Here is a 25,582-nt window from a genome sequence, read left to right as displayed (position 1 = left end):
CTTAGAGTCTTCTATGATTACAAAAACTGGTATTTGTTTCATTGAACAGCTGGTCATACTGGATCACAGAAAACAGACACATTCTAACAGCTTGGTCAGTCAGTATCATCACAGCCCTATTTCCCAAAACTGTATGGACTGGTTTGGATCACTTATAAAGTACATGTCCAATTACAATGGTCACATAAACTAAAAGACTGCAGTGAACAGTGTGTTGTGCTGCTTTGTCCAAAGCAGCAAACAATTTTGCTTATTAAAGAAATGTCCAGTTAAATGAAACTGAAAACTGTTGGGAAAAAACCTACCCAAGAGTGAAGACTATGGCTAGTTGCCAAACTTACAGCCACATTTCACTCATGGTAGTACCTCCCAGGGTTGATGGCAACAAACCATCTATTACCCAATACTACCATGAGATGTTTGCTGAATGTCTGTCCAACACCATATTTCTACAAGGGCTGGCTGCATCCAGAAATACTCTATTGAAATCTATACCTACTCCTTGTTACATATTATCACATATCGATATATTTTCTGTAATTATATGGTTTTCCCCATTACCAACATAAAGGAATAATTATTATAATCTGCAATATCCAGTACTGAACTGTACTCACAACTACAGTCGCTCCCAAAGCAAATATTTTAATTACAGTATGTACAAAAACAGTTACTGTATTAGTAACCACAATATTTTTTCCCTCCAAAAAGATACTGGCTATATAAATGTATAATAATTAATTCACTTCCAGAGGTGAGCAAAGACTCGCCCACTGATCTAAGCTAACCAATTGCAAACCATGAATACTAATGAGAAAGTTCGTGGATGTATTTTACAATTTTGATTTCACTTTTTGATAAATGTCCCTCTTATCCACTTCTTTTACTGAGTACTATCATCATTTACATTTCCGATATGACTAAAGTTGAAAAAGGGTTGGAATCAAGCCAGCCTCCTGGCATCAGAAGGCAGAAGTGATAATTGTTTATTATGGTAATTTTCACTTCAACTCAAATGCTTCTGACCCTTTTTCAACTTAGGTTTTATTATGGGGGACAGAAATGATAACAGTGCATTAGATAATAGGGGCATTTATAGCAACTGCAACCAAAATTGCATAAAATAAACCCAAGAACTTTCTGCTGAGTATGCATGGCCTGTGACTGGACAGGTAAACAATCAGTGGGCAGGGTTTATCAGACATCGAGAAAGTAAATTAATGGCACAGTCATATGCAAAATGAAGCAACAACTATGTGGGCAATTCCTCATGCATTGCCAATGAACATTTATTTATATACTTTTAACAGGTGTGAATGTAAAACAGGGATAGAAAGTTTCAAATGTATAGTACAAGTAAGCAAGGTATTGGAGAAAGGGGTGAAAAACGATATTTGGTGAACAGTTTAAACAATGCATTAAAAAAAGAAGAGAACAAAAGTTACTATTCTAGGAGACGTGAATGGAAGAATGGGAAACGATTAAGTAGAAAATGTTCTGGAAGGGATAAAAGTGGAGAAAAAAGAAATGGAATGGAGAATTTTAAAGATGAGGTTTGCACTTTTTTTTTTTTCTTTCAAATGTTATTTAGCCTTAAGCCCTTACACTCTGGAAGGGGTAATATTAAACTGGCTATTATTGTTCTACTAACCAAATTGTGGGGGGTGTCACTTAAGAGAAGGCAGTCATGAACCTTGAAGTGATGAATGAAAACAAGCACAGAGAGCAAATGTAAATGTACTGTAGTGGTGGATGAAAATAAGAACAAAAAGCCTTCATATATTCTGAAATACTGTGACAAATGTAAAAACAAACAGCCAGTACCTCTTATGCAGCTGACACAGTCCCTCCCTCCTGCTCACCAATCATCAAAGTGAGCAAATCTTCTCCTCAGCTTCTCTTTTTTCTTAAAGTTCTTCTGTCGTTTCGGCTTTTCTCCACCAGGTACACTGAAGTAAACATGTATAAATTATTACTACAATTAGTCCTTGTTATATCTGCCTTACTACAGATTCCTTTTTTTCTATGTTGTCAGGAAATCTAAGAAAAACTACCGAAAATTTGCTTATTAAGTTACTATGATATCTATCAATCTAATCTGCCAGTACCTCCTGTTTACATAACCAACTGCATGAAAAGATGTTCTGGACACACTTGAATACTGTATTACAGTATTATAACAAGGACTGCCTGTACTCCCACATCCCTATGCCAATCTATACTTTACAAAGCAAAGGATCCCCAGGCTTAACACTCCCTCCCCTTTCGGTTGTCTTTCAGCATACATAGGAAATATATACGCTATATGCTTTTCCAAAAGAGAAAATAGCTGCCTCTAACACTCCCATACAGTTAGTCCTCAATTAAAACTTAGAATACATGCAAATAAAATACTACTTGAAGTGATGCAACTTTTACTGAGACAGGCTTCTGGATCATAATTATGAAAAGCCACAAAAAACACACATATGACTTAAAAAACAACTTTATAATAGCACCTTTAGGTGAAGGAGTATTACAGTACTGTATTTCATCTGCAACTTAATAATGAAACTAGTTCTGAAGTGAAACAACTTTAACCCAAGACTAAATGTACTGTACTCTACAAGTTGGACACACCAAAGTTAACTATTTCATAAGTGATTACTAAACAACATAAAATTCATTCTGGCCAACTAACCTTGGTATCCGTACAATACCGGTATTACCCAAATTAGTCCTCCCTTTGACATGACACTGTGGTACTGCTGAACCAAAAAATTTCCTATCCAGCACTTCAGCTCGCACTCTGTATGGCTGAAATTAGAAATTATATTGTTATCACTACACCACCTTATCCACAATCCCTTCAGCCTGTCTATGCCCTTTTTGTTTACTCTGGCTTATGCATGATGACTCAATTCAGCTCAGGAAAGTAGTCCTCAGGTTGAAGAGGCTACAGAAAGAAAGTTTGGTCAGAGAGGACAACTACTGTCTAAAATAAAATGAATTTGATCCCTGGCTGGGGCTTTTTTAAATACTGAATTTCAATAAAATAATTTCTACTGATCTTCCACAAGATCCCCTGACATGCACCAGTCCTGAATGATTTAACTCACATGTTCATATGGATGGAGTTTCTTAACACCTTTCTTTTTTCTTTTCCCTGAACCTGGGCATAAGCTGAACAGCCTGTTCTATTAGGCCCAGCAGTTGTATGTGTCACATAGTCACATTTCACACACTCACATTTTACACAGCCGCACCACAGTCACATTTCACACAGCCACACCACAGTCACACTTCACACAGCCACACCACACAATGCAATACTTCACAATGCCACATCATGCACTGTCACACCACCACATTTCATACAGCCACACCTGGCTCTTACTGCAAAAAGATAGCTCTTCTAACAACCAGACCGTTAATCACACTACAATCATACTTCACGCAGCTGTATCACACATTGCCAAGCTACAGCTGCACTACACTGCCATACAACACAACACCATAATCCAGTCACACTGAATAGCCATACCCCACCAAGGCACTATAGTCTCCACAATCATACCTCACAGCCACAACTTATGTCACCACAGGGAGATTTTTCTATCACTACAACTCATCGTACTGAAAACCCCAAACTTGACTGGGACTTGTGAAGCATTACCTGCGTGGCCAACTGTTGTGGCGTTGGTTTTAGCTGTCCTCCACCTTTGCTGGTCTGAAAGTGCAAAACGAAACGTCTCATCATTTTCATCTAAAACATTGCATCTTATATTTCATAACAACCATGCCAGTACAGTACAGTTATAGCTTTGTGTATATAGTACCCCTAACCAATGAACTGCAAACAGAACTGCATAATCCTGTTTTTCAAACTGTACCATATACTGATATACAGGCTACAAATACTTATTAAACTGACATCACTAAAGTACATTAAGTAATACAGAAGCACTTAAACTGGTGGAAAGTTTTAAGCACCTTGAAACAGTGATGCATAAATGAGGGAAGTATGAAAAGAAAATGGATTACTAGAGACTGGCGGAAGAAGTGGCTAGTGGTCTGATGGAATTCATTATACATACGAACAAAAACTGGATTACTTAAGAGGTTACAAGAAGGCTGAATAATGATGTCGCTCCCTACATAATCATGTGGGTGTAAGACATTGGTATGGCATAAATATTAGAAGTCAAGGAGTTAGAGCCGTGAGAATAGGACTGGTAAGGCTGCATAGACTAGACAGAGTCAGAAGCAGATTTATGAAAGGTGGGGAGCAGCAATAAGTAACAATAACTACAATGGCACACAAAATTACAGCAATTACAACACACATCCATCCATCCATCAGCCAATTCTGTGTAATCCCTTCTGCAGCATATGGGCCATGAGTTAGGCTCCCCACTCGACACTAAATTTAGGGGAAACATTACACCTAAGCATTTTTGTTAGCACTAAACTTGAACCCCCTCTAAGAGTGATCCCTTATAGATCACATCCAGTTGGACAACAATGACAGACTGTGACTAGAGTACCTTGGTGACAGTAGGGATGTGGTATGAGTCCTGTGGTATGCCAGGAGGAGCATGACAATACAAGAGTTTGCCATTCATATAGTCCTTGAGAATATACCTCGCTGACCGTGGGTTGTCAGGCTGTCCACGCTGGGTCATGAACCCTCGCATGACTGCCAAAAGTGGAGTGAAGTGCTTTTAAAAATACAGGTACGCAAGGGTAGCTGAAAATAAAAATGAGACTAAGATATAAATGTGGCCTGGAGGTGGTTCTGTCATGACCATCCTCTAGTTAAGGGTTTAAAAAGAGGAAACAAGGCATCTGAGGTAATTCTGATAAAGTAGAAATGAGAGAGAGAACAAACAAAGCTCAATACATTGGTTGATAATCCTTTAAAAAAAAAAAAAAAAAAAAAAAAAAAAAAAAAAAAAATGTAGACTGTGTACAACTATCTAAGCAAAGATGCATGGATAGTTTTCCTAAGGGGGGGGAAAAAAAGTATCATATGCAGGTCTATCAGTTAAAAATGGGACAGTACAAAGATATACCGGTACAGCATGACGCATTTTAAATTAAACGTGTGATATAAGTTACAAAGAACTGATATTTGCGTCTGGCAATGAATGAATAATAACTCTATCAATCAGTGAAACAGAACACATAATACTAAAATGCAACATCGTTTCGTTTCGTTTCGTTTTTAAAGGCTCCAACATGCTTGCATGTGTCGGCCTTGGTCACCTAATGGCGGCTCTCCACGCTGCACGATCCATTGCAGCCTCCTTGTTCAGTCCCTTAACCCTAAGGTCACACTTAATGACCTCGTCCCATGTCTTTCTCGGTCTACCCCTCATAACCCCACCCCCAATATTAACACTTTTATTATACAATTTTATTATACAATGGTCTGACTGATCAGCAAACCATTAATTTCATTTTCATCTTGTTGGCACTAATTTTTTAAAATTCAGCTTAAAACAAACCTAACACAGTGACGATGTTATATCATCATCCAATCCTGTGTTGCCCCATGAGAAGCATAGGAGTCAGGGGCTAGGCAAGATGGTCCTGGCATTTAATCAGATGACGTGTTATTTTTTATTCTTGTTACCTTCAAGTGATTTAAATTCAACCTATTGAGGGGCATCATGTTGTGAAAGGGTTAATGGAGAGTGCTTCTAAGCCCTCCAATTTCAATAATCTCTTACAAATTTTAACAAAACCGTGTGGGGGTAGCAAGAATAAAAGATAATACAGGCCATCATGTTCACGGGGTTAACAAGCTCCTCAAATGCACTTGAAACTGACATCCATAAGCATTGAGCAGTTCTTCTGAGGTGGGAGGTCTGGTTGGGTCCTCTCCTTCCAGGGGTTGTGGCAACGTGATGCCGTACATGCCCTCAAACACTGCACGTGGGATCCGGCTCGCTACAAGGTTGATGGGCGGAACTTCATCCCTCATCTACCAAAGGAAAAAAATCATTATCATCATCAGCATCATCATTATTATTATCATCATTAACCAAGCCTTATCTCCCACTTATCAATAAGATGGGTTGGATCCAGCACTCATTATGAAGACATTTTTTATATCTCATCATCATCTAATCCAGTGTTACCCCATGAGAAGCATAGGAGCCTGGGGTTAGGCAAGACGGTCCTGACATTTAAGATGAGAGTGGCCAGCCTCACACATCCCTGCATGGCATCACGTGAACAATAAACCCCAACCACCCACTGGATATAAACCTGCACCAGCTCAATCCAATTGGAGCACCTTAACGGCCCACTAAACCACCAGGCGCCATAATTTGGTTATATGGTCACCACCTAGCGTAGTGAATGGTTTCCTGGTGCAGAGGAAACCATTTGGCGTCTCACTCAGTGTACAGTCACTCATAGATATTAGGAAGGGGAAAGGATGATGGAAAGAAAGACAGCAGAGGAAAGAAGGAAAGATGGAATGAAGAAAGGAAAGGGCAGGCATCTGAGAGCAGCACTAGCTACGTTGAGTGAGTGGATGGTGAGCACCCCCACCTACCACTTTTTATTCATATCATTCCCACACATTTTCAATCAACCTAAGTGGGTAATCAAGGAGACAGGTACTGTTATACAAATTTAAGTGAGGACTATAAGTACTGAATACTCACCTGGTCAATAGGTAGGATGCCTGACACAATCATCTCCTGTTTGGTGGCCACAAAAGCTGGGAAGACAAGACCCGGACAGTCACACAGCACGATGTTGTCAGTCAGGTACAGAGTCTGCCAGAAACCAAAATTCAGCAATATCATGTTGCACTGGCCAGTGACCCCATGCTCATCTGAACATAAGCTAGGTGAACTGTAACCTGAAGCTGCCCATCTGCAGTTCATATTTCTTTCAGAGGACAGGAAGGGAACTGTTGCATAACCAGGTAGGGAAGCTGCCCAATTATATTGTTGAATCAGTGGCAACACATGAAGGTACCCTTTTCTATCAATGGTAACACTTTAATCCTTACAAACAGCAAGTTCACACTGGATGTCACTCTATGTAAGTTCTTTTTTGCTTTTAATTCCTAAGTTATTGTTGTTGTTGATCGACCAGACTGTCTGGCAAAGCAAACCTATCGAGCTCAGACAAGCAACTGCCCCTGCAGGAACCTATCCTGTGCAGTGAACCAAAGTTCCCAAGCAGATGACAGTACCTTGCGACAGCGAGGGAAGGGGAAAAGTGTGGAGGTTTGGTTCCTGGATGGACACCACATTTGTATCTCTCCATCCAGTTAACAGGGGCACCATAGTAGGCTCCATGTCACCATATCATCTGGTTATATGGTTACCACCCAGCACTGTAAATGGTTTCCTGGGTTACAGGAAACCATTAGGCTTGTCACAATTTGCAGTGCCTTTTTTGACGTTATTCTTTTTTTTATCACAGAGTAGGAAGCAAAATTAAAGAAATACCGGGTACTTTTAAAATTGCCACTGCTAACATTAAAGCTTATCTACTAAATTCCTCAATTTACAGTAAGCAGAAGTTACATGGAAAAGGCTGTGATATTTTGACGCATATCCCTGACTTACAATGAAAACTGCCTGTACAGAACTACTGCCACTTAGGTCTTGTTACCTACACAGCTGATCTGCCAATTTCCCATCTACACAATACTCAACATAAGGACACAGCTGTGATATTTTGGAAATGCCCAGCCTTACAGTAAGGGCTGCCTACATAAAAACTATGCACTTTTAATACATGGGGAAGCAATAACACAACACCTGCTTATATGTGAGAGTGAGTGAACAGTTAAGCAAGGAATTCTCAGTCGCGTAGGGGTGCATCAGGGTTTGCGCTGACACTATTGAGAAAGCTTAGAAGCAGGTTACCTTGGAAGCTTTTATATGTTGATTACTTAGATTTCACTACTTAAAGTATGTAGGAAGCCAAAAAGACTTTCATAAGGTGGATGTATGGGATGCAAGCAAAGGGGCTAAAGTTAGTACTGGTAAAACAGGTAGCTAATGGGGTGTTAGGGTGGTAATGTACTGGAACATGGTATTTGGCCTTGGGCTGTGTGTAAACTGGGAGTTGGGAAGAATTCTATTCTGTGTACAACTTTTAACTGATGGGTCAACATAAAATGCAGTGGTGACTGAGGTAGATTAAAGGATGTGGGAAACATTCAGTATTTGGTAAATGAGTGAGTTTAGACTGTTAATGGCAGAAAGTAAAGTACTGTGTGGGGTGGCAGCTGCTTGTATGGGATGGAGGGGCTCTCTCTTACCTGGGGTACATTATGAGTGCAGGAGGAGGGGACGAGGCGAGTTACATAGCTAGAAGGGGAAGTGGATGAGAGAAGTCTGGATATCTGCTGCCTCTCCCAACTTTAAAGTGGATCTCCTTTTGTGCTAGGGGTACTCTTCACAAAACATGTATGAGTGTTAAGCTTTACGGCAGTGAGATGTGGCCAGTGAAAGAAAAGCATGAAGGCAAATTTGAATGCAAAAAAATGAGAATGAAGAGATGGATGATCATGGTGGAACTGAGCAGCAGAACTGAGAATACTGTATTACCTGACAGATTCAGAATATTAGTGAAGTGATCCAAACCAGAAAGTTAACATAAATTAGTTTGTACAAGTTGAGAAAAATGGGGAAACTGGCTGACAAAGGTGAGTCACTGGGTCCTGCATAGAAACTGCTGGGATAGGGGACTAAGATGGAAAGTAGTTCAAGATCATGACACATGAACAGTTACCACCAAGTAAAAAGACCTACACATGCTACCATGGTAGCATGTGTACGTCTTAAATGTAAATTTACCTGTAATACCCACCTGGAAATGTTTGGTCTTTCCTGGAGTGGCAGAGACAGACACTTTTTTCTGCTGCAGGAGTGTGTTGATGGTGGAGCTCTTGCCAACATTGGGGTATCCCACCAACCCAATTGTCACAACGCCTCCTCCTGCCACTCTGCACCCTGTGTGTATGGACCCCAGCACCTCTATGAGCTCCTGCCGGTTTAGCAGCTTGCTGGGGGTCTCGAACCCACCCCTGCTTGACTGTGACAGGGTATGGTTTACCTGGGAGCTGGATAGTGATGATTCTGAAGCTGTATGTGACTGGGTGGGGCTGAGCGAGGAGCTGGCTTGGGGTGAAGTACAGACAGACTCAGTAGAATCAATGTGTTGTTCCTTTAGCTGCTTTGACAAGTCATCAATATCCCACTGACACTCCTCTACCGCATCAAAAAATTCCTCATCACTAGAGTCCCCATCACTCACATTTTCGGCAGCAGTTTTTCCTTCATGCTTAACATTATTTTCTTCGTCATTATCAGCAGTCGTTTCTTCTCCATTCTCAATTTCATTATCATTCATGGTTTGTTTCTCCTCCTCCTCCTCCTGTATATTCCCAAGCTCCTGGTCTTTCGTAGCAGAGAAAAACACAGCCTTGATATTGTTGCTACGAAAATACTCAGCCCACACTTTTCGCTGTTCGTCTGTCAGAAAGTCGGACTTATTGATCAGCAGGAGGTTGTCTTTGTGGCGGCTGACTTCCCTTACATATGCTTCAAGGTCCTCACATCGAAACAGAAGAGGGTTGCGGGCATCCAAAATCTGCACAACAACGTCACTGGAAATGTGGATGTTACCGTTAGTGCTGTCTCAGTCAACATACCATAGTACAATATCACCCATCCATCTAGCATCCAGTCCTATCAGGAGCACTGAAGCCTGAGGCTAGGTAATTTAATTAAGAAATTAAAGGAAAATAGCCACTCACTCATCCTTGACTGGCATTAGCCTATGTGAGGAATTAACTCCAAACATCCCTGGGATTTTGACCTATAAAGGCTACATCTCCAAAAGCACCTTATGCCACTAGATATATATATATATATATATATATATATATATATATATATATTTTTGACATCCAATACAGTAACTGGTTTGTCACTCTGTATAGTCACCTTAAGACAGCACTAAACTGAATGAGTGGATAATGGGTGCCCCCATCAACCAATGCTAATGCAGTAATAATAATAATGCAATAGTTAATGCTCGTGGTTCCTGTTATATAATATTCATAAGCTATGATGTCAACTTACTAATCAATTCACAATGAGATGCCTACTCTACGTTCCATGGAAATGTCTATCTAGCAGCCAGTTTATAGAAAAATAATAATAATTTTCTGCCTACGGGTGATTTTACACTCCCTCTTCTGTCTTTCATTCTTTCCTCTTCCTTCTGCCTATGGGTGACTCTACTGTACACTGAGTGACAAGCCAAATGGTTTCCTGTACACCAGGAAACCATTTACTATGCTGGGTGGTAACCATATAACCAAATTTTGGCACCTGGTGGTTTAGTGGGTAATTATTGTGCTCCAGTCGGATTGAGCCGGTGAAGGTTTATTTCCAAGGGGTGGTTGGGGTTTACTGCTCACGTAATGCCACTCAGGGATGAGTGAGGTTGGTCACTCTCATCTTAAATGTCAGGACCAACTGCCTAGCCCCAGGCTCCTACGCTCCTCATGGGGCAACATAGGATTGGATAATAAATGAATGAATGAATTCCCTATGTTGTAAATGGACACCTTCTAACCCTTTCACAATGAGTTTTCACTAACCAACATGTTACAGTTAGTTTGGCAGTGAGAATAGCACAAAAATATCATCATACACAAGGGGTTAACTACATCTCTGCAGTAATGCAGTGATGATGATTTAGGAATAGCCTAAAGGATAAAAGTTATCTATTTATCCTATGAACTGGATATTACAGCAAGTTTTTTTTTTATACAAATTGTCCTTACTGTTGTTTTGATAGAAAACTGATTTCCATAAACACAATTATTGTTTTTTTCTTTTCTTCTATATTTTGGTTGGGATAGCTATACTCAAAGAAGAATTTGCATTAATATGTACAGTACCTTCAGTGAAAAATGAGGGTTCATGAGAATGCATAACACTAATATATACTGTACTGATATGAATGCGGTATGAACAGCATGTGCGAAATGTATTAGTCCATTCATTTTATCCTCCAATCCCGTAATGCTCCATCAGGAAGGATAGATTATTTAGTCAACACATCTGGCAACTGTGAACAGTCATGCACCCATGAATGGAATTCAGTGAGCAACAAACCTCCAACCATTCCTTGGGTATGAACCTCCATCGGCCACATCTGGTGAAGTACAGTATATTTTTATCTATTCTTGCAATCTCATGCAATTTTATTAAATTTTGGAGAGACTTTTCAAAATGGAAAGGTTGTATATAATCTTCATTTACTTCTTCACAAAAAGAGGTCTCCTCAAAAATGAAATAAATCAACTAGAGGTAACAACGAACGAGTCAATAAAACACATAACCCAACTAGCTGCAATTTTGTAAAACTAACATCTCACCTTCTCTCTATGACCCTCCAGAGCTGCCTCCAAAATTCCAGGTTTTTCTCATACGGTGTGAGTGTGATCCCCTCCACCTCCTGCAGCTGTGCCAAACTGCGTCGCCATGCCAAAAAGCTGCTGCGCTCAGCCTCAGCCAGCTGCTCAGCCGTTGTTCTCGCATTCCATGGTGGCCTGCACAAGGCCAGAGTTGAAATATACACTGATAACTTGTGGCATGTACTATTGGTGACAAAAGTCCTATCACCTCCCCTGCATTTGTTACTCTGAGGACTCTATGGAACATGAAGTCTGGCTACCAAAGTTCAGATCACTGAAGTTTTGGAAACCATCTTACAAACCACAGAGCATGCAGTTAACAGAAATTATTGTACAACAATAAATAAATATGACAATTAACTTAAGGAGTGCAACTTGCCTGCGAGGGATCCGAAGCATATCCTTATTGGCTTCCTGTGCAGCCTTGGTCTTGCGCCTCTCCTCCTCAGTCGGCATCCCTGCTCGCAAGGTTGGACGCACAAAGTTGACATTGAGCTTCACAGCCTACGGAGGTGACAGATAAACATAACAATACTTCAACAAACATTTCTTTTTCCAGCAACTCTTTTGTCTTCATCATCATCATCATTTTAACCATTTTCCACTAAAAGAAAAAAAAAAAAGGGGGGGGAGGGGGTTCCAATGAATCCAGAAATGGGAACGTAAAATTATTAAAATAAATGAACTATCAACAGTGCCTAGTGAAACACCACAAACATTCATCCCTTTGCCTCATAGACATTACCAACCACTTCCTATTTTTCTTTCTACAGTATATTCATTTTATAAATACAGTACAGTAGGCTACTTGTGGGACTGACCCACTGCTTTTTCAATAAACAGAAATATAAGGTTATTGAAACAGCCAAGTTCCATAGCTAACCTACTTTCAGAATACCAGTACTAATATTTAACTCTGACAAAAAATGATGAGTACGGGTAATACTTTTCACATCTATCTATCTATCTATCTATCGCCCGATGCCCTAATCCCGCAAAGGGTGGCCGCAGACAAAACGCCTCCAAGTCACTCTGTCACCCACCATTTGACTCCCCTCCCCCCAACTCACCCCCCCCTCCCTCATATACCTCTCAACTCCATCCCTCCACCTCATCCTCGGTCTACCCCTCCCTCTCCCTCCCTCCACCTCACCTACATACACCCTCTTAGTCAGTCTTTCATTCTCCATTCTCTCCACATGTCCAAACCACCTCAATGTATTTCTCCTAATCTTTTCGACCACATCCACATCTACCCCACAACGTTCCTTCACTTCTTCATTCATCAACCTGTCCCTCCACGTCACTCCACATGCTCCTCTCAAGTAACTCATTTCCACTGCTCTCACTCTTGACTTGTTCCCCTCTTGCAAGGTCCACGCCTCGCTTCCATACGTCAGGGTAGGGATAACAATACCATCATGCAGTGACTTCTTAACTTCCATACTCACCTCCCTATTTCTCATCACTGCTTTCAGTGTACCAACAACCTTTCTTCCCTGCTGTACCCTTTCACGTACTTCATCCCCCAAAGTTCCATCCTTACTCATCACACTACCCAAGTACTTGAATGCACACACATTCTCCATATCCTCACCATCCAACCTCACTGCACACTCTGTGACTTCATTCCTCTCAAACACCATAACTTTACTTTTGTTGACATTAACTTTCAGCTTCCTCCTCCTACACACTGTCCCAAATTCATTCACCAAACCTTGCAACTCCCATTCATCTTCACTCAACAATACTGTATCATCAGCAAACAGCAACACTGGAAGCTTCCAAATCTCACCCTCATTCATTAGGGCCACCCCCACATGCTAAGCTGAAATACCAACACAGCAACAGATATATCAGATATATATATAACAGACATTGGATGAATGAATTCATGACCTTACACGAAGCACTATACCCATCATGGGTCTTTAACATCTACATCAACCAAATAAATACAAAAATCATACTCCATAGCTTCAAGCAATTGTGATATTTCATCCCACACCTTCAACTGGCCTACATTTTTCAAGCCACTCGGGAAATTCATTTTAAGTTCCCTGGGAAAGAAATCCTTTCTTCTCTTGCAGCAAACATCCTGGGAACCCCAGGACAGAGGATGACTATGACAAAAGTGCCTCCAGACTATCCTATCCTCATATGCCTTTCTCACTCTCTCAAACACTCCTCTTCCTCATACCACTCTTTCTTCAATGTACTGTTCCACTCTCCTCATCCACAACACACAAAGTCTGCCTCTACAAACACTGTTCTCTAAATTATTTTCATATAGCGACTTTACTTTGTCCCATATCTTTGCGCTTTCTTTTCAAGCCACTCGGGAAATTCATTTTAAGTTCCCTGGGAAAGAAATCCTTTCTTCTCTTGCAGCAAACATCCTGGGAACCCCAGGACAGAGGATGACTATGACAAAAGTGCCTCCAGACTATCCTATCCTCATATGCCTTTCTCACTCTCTCAAACACTCCTCTTCCTCATGCCACTCTTTCTTCAATGTACTGTTCCACTCTCCTCATCCACAACACACAAAGTCTGCCTCTACAAACACTGTTCTCTAAATTATTTTCATATAGCGACTTTACTTTGTCCCATATCTTTGCGCTTTCTTTTTACATGTGCATACCATCACAGTGTACTGTATTTTTCTTTATCCACTCAGCAATTCCACACTACTCTCCTACATCTTTTTCTTCCATTCCATGACCCAAAATTTCACTATTATGTACATCCTCCATCGTCACCCAAACCTGCAGTTGTTCTAAGAAGGGTAATATTAACAGCCTGCAACAAAGACACCTCAATGTCATTCACTGCCCAGGTTTCACTCCCATACAATCGTGTCAGCACTTAAACACCCACACAGTGCTCTCTTAGCTCTCTTAACCTCCATGGTGACTGAGCTATCTAATTACTCTTCTCCTCTGATGTGATCTCTCCTTAACTTCACCCTCCATTTTGCCATATTTACACAATATAGCTCCAAGATGCTTAAAACTAACCACCTCCTCAAGTATTTCACCTGCCATCTGTACCTTGAGAAAGAAACAATGCTACTCTTTCTTTCAGTAATGTTTCATTATATTGTAGTGCCTAGTAAACTGTGTGTGTCACTCTCAGTTTTATACTGCCATCGACTCTGTAATTTCCTGGTACAAGCAATATTAGTTAATGAATAACTATGATGCTACTTAAACTAACAATTTATCTAATTAAGTAATGAATTACCAGAAAGACATAGGATCATACACTTTGGCACAAGTGCCATATGGAGCTTTGCTAAAGCACCTTGTAGGCTATGTGAAAATCCTTAGGGAGCTAGGCTACAAACAAGGACTATGGGTCTTCACTGACGTGAAGCACCTCGTGTGCAAATCCTTTGGCAGCTAAAGTAAAGCACCATATGGGGATTCACCAGTGAACCATCCTGCATGTGAAAATCCTTAGGGTGTGACTGAATGACGAGGTCACTGACAGTGATGCTCCTACATCTAAAAGGAAATGTTATATTTGGTATAAACTTTTACACCTGTGCCCTCTTTAGGTTCACCCAGTCATAATTCTGCATTCAAGTTCAGAGACTGTTCAGTATGCCACTACATCACCTCCCAATCATCATCACTACCAAAACCAGAATCACCTGAGCTGGCCACAAACACACATACACTAATTATAAGACAGCCAACTGGGAGGCCTTTGTAACTGAAACAGAACAACATTTCATAACACTAAACAGTACACCCATCACAAACATCAACATCGCTGTGCACACTTTCAATACAATCATACAAAATGCAGACAAAAGAGACATCCCTAGAGGCAACAGAGACACAACCCCAACTTCACACCAGAAATTCAAGGCCTCATCAGACAACGGGACACACTGCGACACTCCCCAACACCCCATACACAAGACACCATACAACAAATACAAGAACTCAACACTCAGATAAACAGTAAAATATCAGAACAGCAAACACTAAACTGGAGAAATTACCTCCAAACACTTGACCACAAAACAAACATCAGCAAACTCTACAAAACACTAAACAGCATCACACTTTCCAACAGCAACACCACACAATCACACGCTGCCATCACAACAGCAGACACCATACCCTCAAACAAACAACAAGCAAACACTCTCATCAATCACTTTTCACAAGTCAGCCATCTAACCCCCCAACCGGAAGACCGACGTATCATCAGATGTAAGAGACAGTTCCCCACAGACCCAGACTACGCACCTTTCACTTACAACCAGACAAAGCACATCATTAACAACCTCAACCACTCATCTGCCTGTGGACCAGACAACATAAGCAACATTCACCTTAAACACCTAGGACCACAAGGCATACAAGCACTCACCAACATATCAAACTACAGCTACTCACACAACATAATACCCAACATCTGGAAGCATGGCAGTATCATCACTATCCCTAAACCCAACAAAGACCCCACGTTACCCTCCTCACATCGCCCCATCACACTCCTCTGCACCCCTCTAAAGTCACTGAACGACTGATACTACAACTAGTCACACCTCACATTCCCCTAGCCCAGTTACAACATGGCTTTAGGCCACTACACTCCACAAACACCCTTCTTACAGACCTTACACAGAGAGTTTTCGATGGCATGAATTCAGCTAGGCCACCACACAGAACACTCCTAGTCACACTAATCATTAGCAAAGCTTTTGATGCCATCCCCCGCCACAACCTCACAAACAAAATACTCAACACAAACATGCACAATAACACAAAAAGATGGCTGGCAAGCTACTTAGCAGGCAGATGTGCACACGTAACATTTGCCGGTCAGTCTTCTAAGATGAGAAACTTCACAAACGGCGTCCACCAAGGATCTGTTTTGTCCCCTACACTCTTTAATCTATACATGCACGACGTACCCACACCCCACACACCACAGATACACATAGCTTCCTATGCAGATGATATAACACTTACATGTACACACCAAAATGCAAACACAGCTGCACATATCATTCAAGCTTACCTCAACACACTACATGAATGGTTCACCACAAACAGGCTCAAAATAGCCCCAGCTAAATCTACAGTGACTCTTCTCACAAACTGGACAGCAGAACACAGTCACATCCCACACCTCACCATAAACAACACTCCCCTACCACACACACACACACACACACACACACACACACACACACACACACAAAATCCTTGGTGTAACATACAATACATCAGTCATTTAAACAACACATCACAAACATTAAAAATAAAATAACACCAAGACTCAATGCTTTGAGGTCACTTGCCCATACAACATTCGGACACAACAAAAAAACCACCACCACAGTATACAAACAATACATACGTTCAGTGATGAATTATGCAAGCCCTGCCTGGGCTTCTAACCTCACCAAAACACACTACAACACTCTACAGACCATACAGAACAAGGCCTTAAAAATAATCACAGGCTGCACAGCTACTACACCCACAAAACACCTACATCAAGAAATCAAAGTCCTCAAAGTCAAGAATCACCTAGACATGAGAGGCACCCAGTTTCTTGCTGCAGCCTCCACAAACCCACAACTTCCACTACAGTACATGGCAGCACATCCACCCACACCAAGGAACATCAAAACAACACCCAGCACACGATACCATACACAAATACTGTCATCTCTCCCCCCTCGCCCACCTCAGACCAGCTTCCAGAAGCACATCCACACTCAGATCACTCGCCGCTCCGTTCAGTCACTTAAAGACAACATACAGCTGCATGCACGGCCTCCTGACATCCACCCTTCTGAATCCTATCTTCCTCGTGAGGACAGGGTCCACCTGGCCAGGCTGAGATGTGGGCACCATCCAGCCCTCTTAAGCTACCAGAAGAGGCTGGATGACACCGTCGCTGATGCCTGTCCAGGATGCAACACAGCACCCCATACTATTAAGCACATTATGGAAGACTGCATTGCACACAATCACCTACGCCAACAACACAACATACACTCTTTGAGAGCTCTGTGGGATAGCCCGGTCTCGGCCATGGCCTTCCTACGGGACTCGGGGCTGTTCGGCCAGACTGCCTAGGGAACAACTACTACTACTACTACATCATACATCTAACTCTCATAGCACTAACATAGCTTCATAATAACCACAATAAATGACCCGTGAGAGTGCTTGGCTGTATTCCAAGAGGCGATAGGCGAAGACGAGCAAAGGTGGGAGAAGAAAAGGAATTGACGAGAGAGGAAAAGGAGACAAAAAAAATACAGAAGAGAAAAAACAGAAGAGAGGAGCAGAGCGAAAAGACAAGAACAGAAGAAAAGATATGAAAGAAAAGAAATGAAAGAGAGGAGAAGAGATGAAAGAGAAAAGAAAGGGAGAAATGAAAAAGAAGAGCAAAGAGATGAGATGAGAACAGAATACTTGGGAAGAATTAACCTGGAACTGTGTGCCAGCCAGCTCAGCAGTGGCAAGAAACTCCTCTACGTGTGTCTGCTCTGTGATGGACTGTAGGTTCAGCCGGCCCCATTCCTGCCCGTCACCCAGCTCAGACGTGTGCAACTGTTGACAATGGATGAAGTACTGGTGAGTAACAGCTAATAATGGTTTCCAAATATATTGCGTGATACAGTAACGGGTATGCTGAATTTATGCACTTTTTTCATTGAGTATTATCTATAATTTTCATGTCTTTATTACAGTACTGTACAATACAGGTATAACAACTTTAGTATTTAGTTTACCTAAGGTATCTAACTATCCTTCTACCTATTTATCTATCTATCTACCTACAACCTTCTCTATAGCTAACTGTTGTTTATCTAATGCATTTCTAGTTTCTTTACTTTTGCATATATTATGTACTCTCTTAAATCTTGAGCATTAGGTTAGGTTTGTCAAGTTAGGTTCCTGGATAGGTTTTACAACTGTTACTGGTCATAACACATGAAAAAATCAGGTATATACATGGATATGGAAAAATGGTCAAGAAAACAAATTAACTACCGGATAGAGACATTAATACTTTACCACAATGGAGAAGGTCTTCCAAATTTCCTATTCAAATGGGTCTTTCACAGGTCGATTAAGATAGGTTAGAGTAGAAGTTCTGATCTCTAGGGAATGAGCAGTACCCAAATTTACATGGTTAAAAATCAAGGGTGGTTTGGGGAAGCAAAGCTCCACAATTTGGTTAAGTTTGGCTAAGTAGGCAGGATTGTCAATAAACAAACTGTCACGGGCATCCAGCCAGCTTTCCTAAATACCCTAAAATAGGTACTGACCTTAAATTTCTGGGATTATTTCAGAAATAAACCCAACTAACATAGAGTGAAATTCATATATTTGTAATTTAGTGTACCATATGCAATTTTAATCAATTTCTCTTCTATATAGATCCGTCGCGAATGCACTTTTAGTACTGAGAAGATAAGGAGTGGGAGCGGGGGTTGTTCAGCTCGTAGCTCCTCTGTTATTGAAGCTACATCCAGACTAGATTAAATTTGGTTAGGTTAGGTTGTTAAACTAGGTTAGGTTAGGCTAAGTTTGATGCAATGAAAGACGAAGATAGAAGCTGGAGACTCCCCCCCCTCATCTCTTTTTTTTGTGTAAAAAGAAAAATATTTGTGGCGAATGCTTATGAGAAAAATGCTTCAACTGCTGAAATTTGTCAATCTATCTATCTATCTAATTATTTATTGCCAGATGCCATAATCCTGTAAGGGGTGGCCATTTGACTTTGAGTTATTTTTTTATGGGGAGGGGCACTAACCCCCCACCAACCCACTTGCTGACACATAGGGAGCATGTATGGTTTAATTTCAGTGTCCATTAGTTGGGTGTACTTCCAAAAATTTACCTTTTTTTTTTTTTTTTTTTTCTATATTCCTTTTGTAGTCTAAAATCCACAAACAGTTATCTATGTTGCATATTGTACTGTAGTTACTCTCCTTAATAATGTGAGAATGTAAAAAGACAGACAGAACTGCCATGCCAGTGTGGTAAGGCTTTACCCTACACACAGTAGTAGTAGTAGTAGTAGATGGGGCGTAGCCTTTGTATCGGCGCCCGCTCCTTATCCTTTTCAGTCCTTTTTTGTTAAGCCGTGCGCTGATCACTTATTTTCTTTTCTCTTAGTTTCCACAGTTCATATACTGTCTTCCTGTTTTCTTTCACTTGATTTTCTTTATTTTTTCCAAACAGAAGTAGAGTTTTTATTATATCTGTTCTATTCTCTGGAAAGGGCTGTTGCAATAAGTTATTTTTGATCCTCACTGCACTTAAACCTTCACAATCTAGAAGAAAGTGTTCTAATGTTTCATTTTCATATTGGCATATTGGACAAACTGTTTCTTCATTGTTGTGTTTATTCCTCCAGTTTAAGTTTAGTGTGTTTGTCCGTGCTCTGAACAGTACTGCCGAGTCCCAGCCATTTTCATACAGTGTATCTTCTTCTTTAATTTCGTACTTCCATTCCCTGTAGTATTCTAGTGTGGTCTTGCCAAGTATTTCTGCTTTCCATATTTGTGTGTCAATGGTGTTCAATTTTAATTTCAATTTCTTTTCTTTTGCAAGTCCTTCTAAATTTAGATTTACTGTGTGTAGATAATTTTTTATTAATTTAGCCCAACTTGTGCTTTGGTTTTCATATAGGTCCAAAAATACTGTTTTTACTAGTTTATTGCTTTGGTCACTCAAAATGTATCTGACGTATGATAATTTACTTTGTATGTCTCTTGTATATGATGTTGACGTGCCAATTTCAGCTCTAAGTGCACAACTTGGGGTATAATTAGGTGCTTGAAATATTCTTTTATAAGCTTTGTTTTCTAATGTTTGAAATTTGTTAATTTCGCCTTTGCTGATAAACATAGCTTCTGTTGTGTGCAGTATACTTGGCAGGGCCACATTTTTCCAGAACACTTTTCCTATTTTCACTCTGTTGCAACTTCGTGAGGTTATGGATGTTATCTGATTTACGTACATTCCTGCTTTTTGAAGTTGTTTTATTTTATGTTCTCTAACACAATCCTTTCTATTTGTAATGGTCACTCCAAGGTATTTTATGCTGTGCGTCACTTTTATATCCCCAATTTCCTCTGGCTGTTCCTTTTTGTTGTACACAAGTATTTGGCTCTTTTCCTTATTTATATTTAACCCACAGATACCTCCTATTGTTTCTAACGCATTTATTGCTTTCAGGGCCTCTTCATCTGAGTGGGCTAGTAACAGGCCATCATCTGCATAGAAGATGCTGTTTATTTTGCAAATCTGGTTTTGAAATCCTTTATAACTTTTGTCAAGGTGGTCTATGATGATGTACGTCACCAGCAAGAAAAGAACTGTAGATCCATTACAGCCTTGTCTGACACCACTGGATACTTTTAGTTTTGTAATTTCTTCACATTCTAAATGAAGCTTTGTTTCATCATTTGTGTAAATATTTTTTAGCATTCTTATTATGTCAGGGTGGATATTATACTGTTTAAGGGCTTTGATCATGGTTTCCCGTTTTATGCTGTCAAAAGCTTTGCTAAAATCGACTGCTATAACATACAATGGCTTCTTCTGTTTGTAGCTTTCATTGATACAGTACTGTAGGAGAAGGATATTGTCTGCTATTCGTCTTTTTGGTGTGAAGCCATTTTGTACTTCTTTAAATTTGTCATTTAGTTGTATGTGCTTCTCTATTTTATCTTTGATCATACCCATCAGAATTTTGTAGGAGGTGTCTAACAGGGCTATTGGTCTCAAGTCCTTAACTTGTGGTTGTTTTGTTTTTGGTATCAATTTTGTGTTTGATGTCTTCCAGCTATCAGGTATATTATTGTTTCTTATCTGATCATTATAGCATTCTGTGAGTATCTCCACGGTTTTTTCGCTTTTCAACACCTCTTTGTATAATTCAATTTTTAGCCCGTTTGGACCTGGTGTTTTTCCATTTTTCATTTTTCCGACTTGCTTTTTTACGTCATCTTTTGTGATATTTGGTGTTTCCATAGTACCTGTGTTTACTTCTGTCATTTTGTATGTGTACTCTGCATGTTCTAATAATATTTTCGGTATTATCATGGTGTTTCCTTCATCTGTCGCTGTCTCTTCTATGTTGGATTTTTCTTGATAACTGTCTCTGTAGGTTCTTTCCTCTACTTCATCCCATTCTTCATGCATCCTATTTTCATGATGCTGGTAGATTGTTTTCCAGAAACTGTAAAGCTTGTTCTTTAGTTCTTCCTTTTCTATTTTTTGTTTATTTTCATCATATATTATAATTGTGCTTTCTTTATTTTGATTTCCATACCTTCGGAGTTTATTCACATGTTTCCACAATTTTTTTGTATCTCTTTCTCTTTTGATGTTGTCTAGTATTCGATTTTCATACTCTGATTTTGCTTCGTGCACCGTTTTTTTCACCTGTTCTTTTACCTTTTCATACTGCGTTATGTAGTGTTTTTTCAAACTTGGGTTTTGCTCGTTTCTGGCTTTTCTGTTCCATTTCCGTCTTTCACTAATTCCTGTTCGTATTTTTTTTGTCATCCATGGAGCATCATGTCTTTTCCTGTCTATTTTTCTGAGGCTTTTAGCTAGGTTTTTTTCTGCTTCTTCATACATTATTTTTTCAAAGTCTTCTATTCTCGTGACATTGTCATTTTCAAGTCTTTGGTTTACTTTTTCACTAAATACTTTTAGATCTGCATCCTTGGTGCTATAGTACCTGATTATTTCTTGATTTTTCTTAATGTCTTTTCTCTTTGTGTTTGATATTTGAAATTCTGCACTGAGTAGGTTGTGGTCGGTTAAATCAAAGTGCTGTTTTTGTTCATCTATTTCCATAGATATGAATTTCTGGTGCATTTCTTGGTTGGTGAATATGAAATCTATTGCACTTTTTTGCCCTCTACTTTCCCATGTTGTTTCTCCAGCACAGTTTGGGTCAGCATTTAGTAGGGTGAGATTGAATTTGTCCATTATGTCTAGCACCATCTGTCCTTCTCTGTCCAGACTCTGCTGTCCTAAGAAGCCCAAGTGTCCGTTGAAGTCCCCAAGCACTATGCAGCTTTCATTCTCGCTCAAACTTTCAAGAATGTTTTCCATTTCTGCTTTTATTTTTTTATATCTATCTATGTCCCTTGAAGCCCCATACACAAGAATTATCACAAAACCAAATCCTTTGTACTTTATCCTTGCAGTTAGAATGTCTGGGTGTTTTGTCTCCAATTTTTCTGCTGTTATACAATTTATGTTTCTAAATATTATTAACAGTCCACCGCCTTTTTTATCATCTTGTTGTCTCATTTCATCAACAAAATTGAATGAGTCAGGTATAGTGACTATTCTTTGCTTTTGATGTGTTTCTGTTAAGCACAAGATGCAGTTCTCATCTATTAAGTCTAGTGCTTCATACAATTTGTGTTCATTAATCGACTGTATATTTAGTAGTTTAACATTTACATTTTCTTTGCCTGCAAAAAATTTTTTTCACTGTTTTTGTTCTCGTTAATATCGTCTAGTTCATCTCTGATTCTTTTGTCAGCCACTCTGTTTGTGTTTTCATCATGTTCGATGGTTCTGTTTTCACTTGCCTCAATTACTTCACCTCTACTTCTCTTCTCAACCACTCTGGTTATTTTACCTTTTTTTATTGTCCATTTTCCACCTTCTTCCCTCTTTTTTCTTAGCTGCTCTCTAAGTTTGTTATTTTCTTCTCGTTCTTTCTTTGTTAAGTCTGGGCTTATTGCAATTTTCATTTGTCTGGCCTGTTGGTCATCTTTCAGCTTCTTTGCTTTTCCTATGATTTCCCATTTCTTTTTTACCTCTTATTTTGATCACAGTTGGCCTGTTTTTGTTTTCGCTCTTTTTTCCAATTCTAAACACTTTCTCTACTACTGCATTTTCCACTCCCAATTTTGCTTCAATTATATCTAAACACAGGTCTATATCATCTTTTTCTCTCTCTTTAACATCTGTTTGTGTCGATTCTGGTAAGTTGAAGAATATAAGGTTGTTCTTTTTCTTTTCTCTTTCTTCTTTTTCTGCTAGTTCTTCAATAACTTTTACTCTTGTTGTTTCTATTATTTTTTCCTCTTTTTTATCCCATTTCTTTCCATTTTCTTCCACTCTAGCCATCAATTCCTGGTTTATGGTCCTCAGTTCATTCAGCTCTAACCTCATTTCCTCTCTTTCTGCTTTCAACCTCTTTATTTCCTCATTGTTCTTTAATATCTGGGGTTTGCAACTGGAACAAAACCACAACATACCTTTACATTCCTCCAGTGCTTTGTACAGGAGTGTGTTTACCCCATCACAACCTGCGTGGTACCATCTGTAACAGGCGTCGCACCTTACCCCATTGTCTCGGCTACCAACCATCATTTTGCATTTTCTGCAATATTCTGTTGCCTGGTTTTCATTGCAGCCGTTGCATAGTTGATCCTCGTTCAGGAACGCCCAGTGGCCGCAGCTAGTGCATCTCTTCTTTTTTTCTTTCTGCATTTTTTTAAGGAAAAAAATTGCAGGAAAATACTGTACTGGGAACTACAAACAAAAATCAGGATGATGGGAATCAAGTAGGCATATATAACATATCAGACTGGTATTGTGACAACATACATGATGTTATCTGCCACTTCTGACAGACTGATACGACAGTATGCTGTACTTCACTTAGGAACAACATATCCTGCATGCCACAAAATCTGACATTGTTCCAAGTGCAATTTACATAATTTGCAGTGCCATATTTTCTGTTATCTTTCTATTTACCATATCTCAAATGTAGTGCTAATACATCATAACATGCAGCTGTTAGGAAAGTCACTTAAGTTACAGACTAATAATTAAAAATTAGCAATTTCTGTGGAATCTATGGTATTACCATTGAACTTCCTGGCTTGTTTCTCTTCCCATATTTGTCCTTAATGAGACTTCTTCCTAGACTACCGCCTTGTGATCCCTTTTTACCCATTGTGCTGTAGTTTTGGTTACGATTGTGATTGAGTACAGTTTCACAGCTTCACGTGCCAATGTTTGGGTTTACGTTCGTGGCAATGCTGTCGACGTAAAGGATATTGTGATAATTATTTTTTGTAGAGAATCAGATGCACGATAAAACAAGGATAAAATAAAGACCAGTCTATTTTGTACATTATATAAAATAACATTGTGAAACAGAAAATCTAATCTTTGTTTGGGTTTACGTTCGTGGCAATGCAGTCGAATCGGTGACTCGACGTAAGGATATCGTGCTCATTATTTTTTTGCAAGGAATCAGTTGCACGATAAAACAAGGCTGGAAAAAAAGGTCTATTTTCAGCATTATATAATATAACGTATTATGAAACAAAATCTAATCTTATAAAATCTTGTTCATTATGAAGAGACGTCTTCTTCTTCTTGGTGGAGTTATTCGAATTCATTCACACATCGACCACGCTTCTCAGGGAAAGTAATAAAAACAAGTGGAACAAAATAAGCAATGAGGCATTATGATTCCCAGTAGTAAGGCAGAAATACTAGCTTAACTGAACTCTCTCTCTCTCTCTCTCTCTCTCTCTCTCTCTCTCTCTCATGCTGTGGCTAATGAATTGAACTGAATTGAAATATTTAATGCTGTAAAAGGTACAGAGTACTAATACAACAAAAGAAGGTGGTGGGTCTTGCCACACACCTTCTTCAGCCAATACAGTTATTATACAGTTAGTACTTGGACATTCTTGGGTGTGGCCACACCATGGTTTTTGAGTGTAGCCACATACCATTTGATGAAAATAAGTTACATTCTACCTGTCTATTGCCAGACGCCTTAATCCCTTAAGGGGTGGCCACAAACAAATTGCCTTCATGTCGCCCTGTCCCCCGCCATTTCACTGCCCTGCTCCCAGCTCACATTCTATGTTACGTTACATTCGATATTATGAAATACAGTGGCATTCGCTGGATGTATTACATACAGGAGTAAGGGGTAGCATTAGAGTCGTAAACGAATACAGCTAATGGTGCCATGCTGCATTTCTTTATCACTCTGTTTCTACTCTTCACTCCTGTATGTAATATACCATACAAAATCCATTTACATTTCATAGCACATACCATACCTGAT

The 25,582-nt window shown here is 39.7% G+C and overlaps 1 protein-coding gene across 1 annotated transcript; it reads right to left on the bottom strand.

The window, feature by feature from the left end:
• Window positions 1-1,666: 1,666 nt before the first annotated feature.
• Ns3 (nucleostemin 3) lies at window positions 1,667-24,533 on the bottom strand. Its single transcript, XM_080275018.1, has 11 exons — window positions 24,359-24,533; window positions 17,923-18,045; window positions 11,832-11,956; window positions 11,414-11,587; window positions 8,830-9,628; window positions 6,660-6,773; window positions 5,815-5,968; window positions 4,527-4,678; window positions 3,656-3,709; window positions 2,681-2,796; window positions 1,667-1,949 (listed from the first exon to the last, which is right to left on the bottom strand). The coding sequence occupies exons 1-11, from the start codon at window positions 24,446-24,448 to the stop codon at window positions 1,859-1,861; spliced, it is 1,992 nt and encodes a 663-aa protein (XP_080131144.1). The 5' UTR covers window positions 24,449-24,533; the 3' UTR covers window positions 1,667-1,858.
• Window positions 24,534-25,582: the final 1,049 nt, after the last annotated feature.

Source organism: Coenobita brevimanus, chromosome 60 (genome assembly GCF_032717465.1).
Source record: "Coenobita brevimanus isolate Jiangsu-jjx chromosome 60, ASM3271746v2, whole genome shotgun sequence".
Lineage (NCBI taxonomy): Eukaryota > Metazoa > Arthropoda > Malacostraca > Decapoda > Coenobitidae > Coenobita > Coenobita brevimanus.
Note: the sequence above shows the minus strand (reverse complement) of the source record. Positions and strands in the feature narration are given on the sequence as shown.

What these genes read in the sequence shown, in the direction of transcription:
- Ns3 (XM_080275018.1), bottom strand. Translation starts at nt 24,448, where the DNA reads ATGGGTAAAAAGGGATCACAAGGCGGTAGTCTAGGAAGAAGTCTCATT. An exon ending in GCATCCTACCTATTGACCAG is followed by an intron (nt 5,969 to 6,659) that starts GTGAGTATTCAG and finishes TTCCTTTGGTAG; the next exon opens with ATGAGGGATGAAGTTCCGCC. An exon ending in CACAACAGTTGGCCACGCAG is followed by an intron (nt 2,797 to 3,655) that starts GTAATGCTTCAC and finishes TTCTAATTTCAG; the next exon opens with CCATACAGAGTGCGAGCTGA.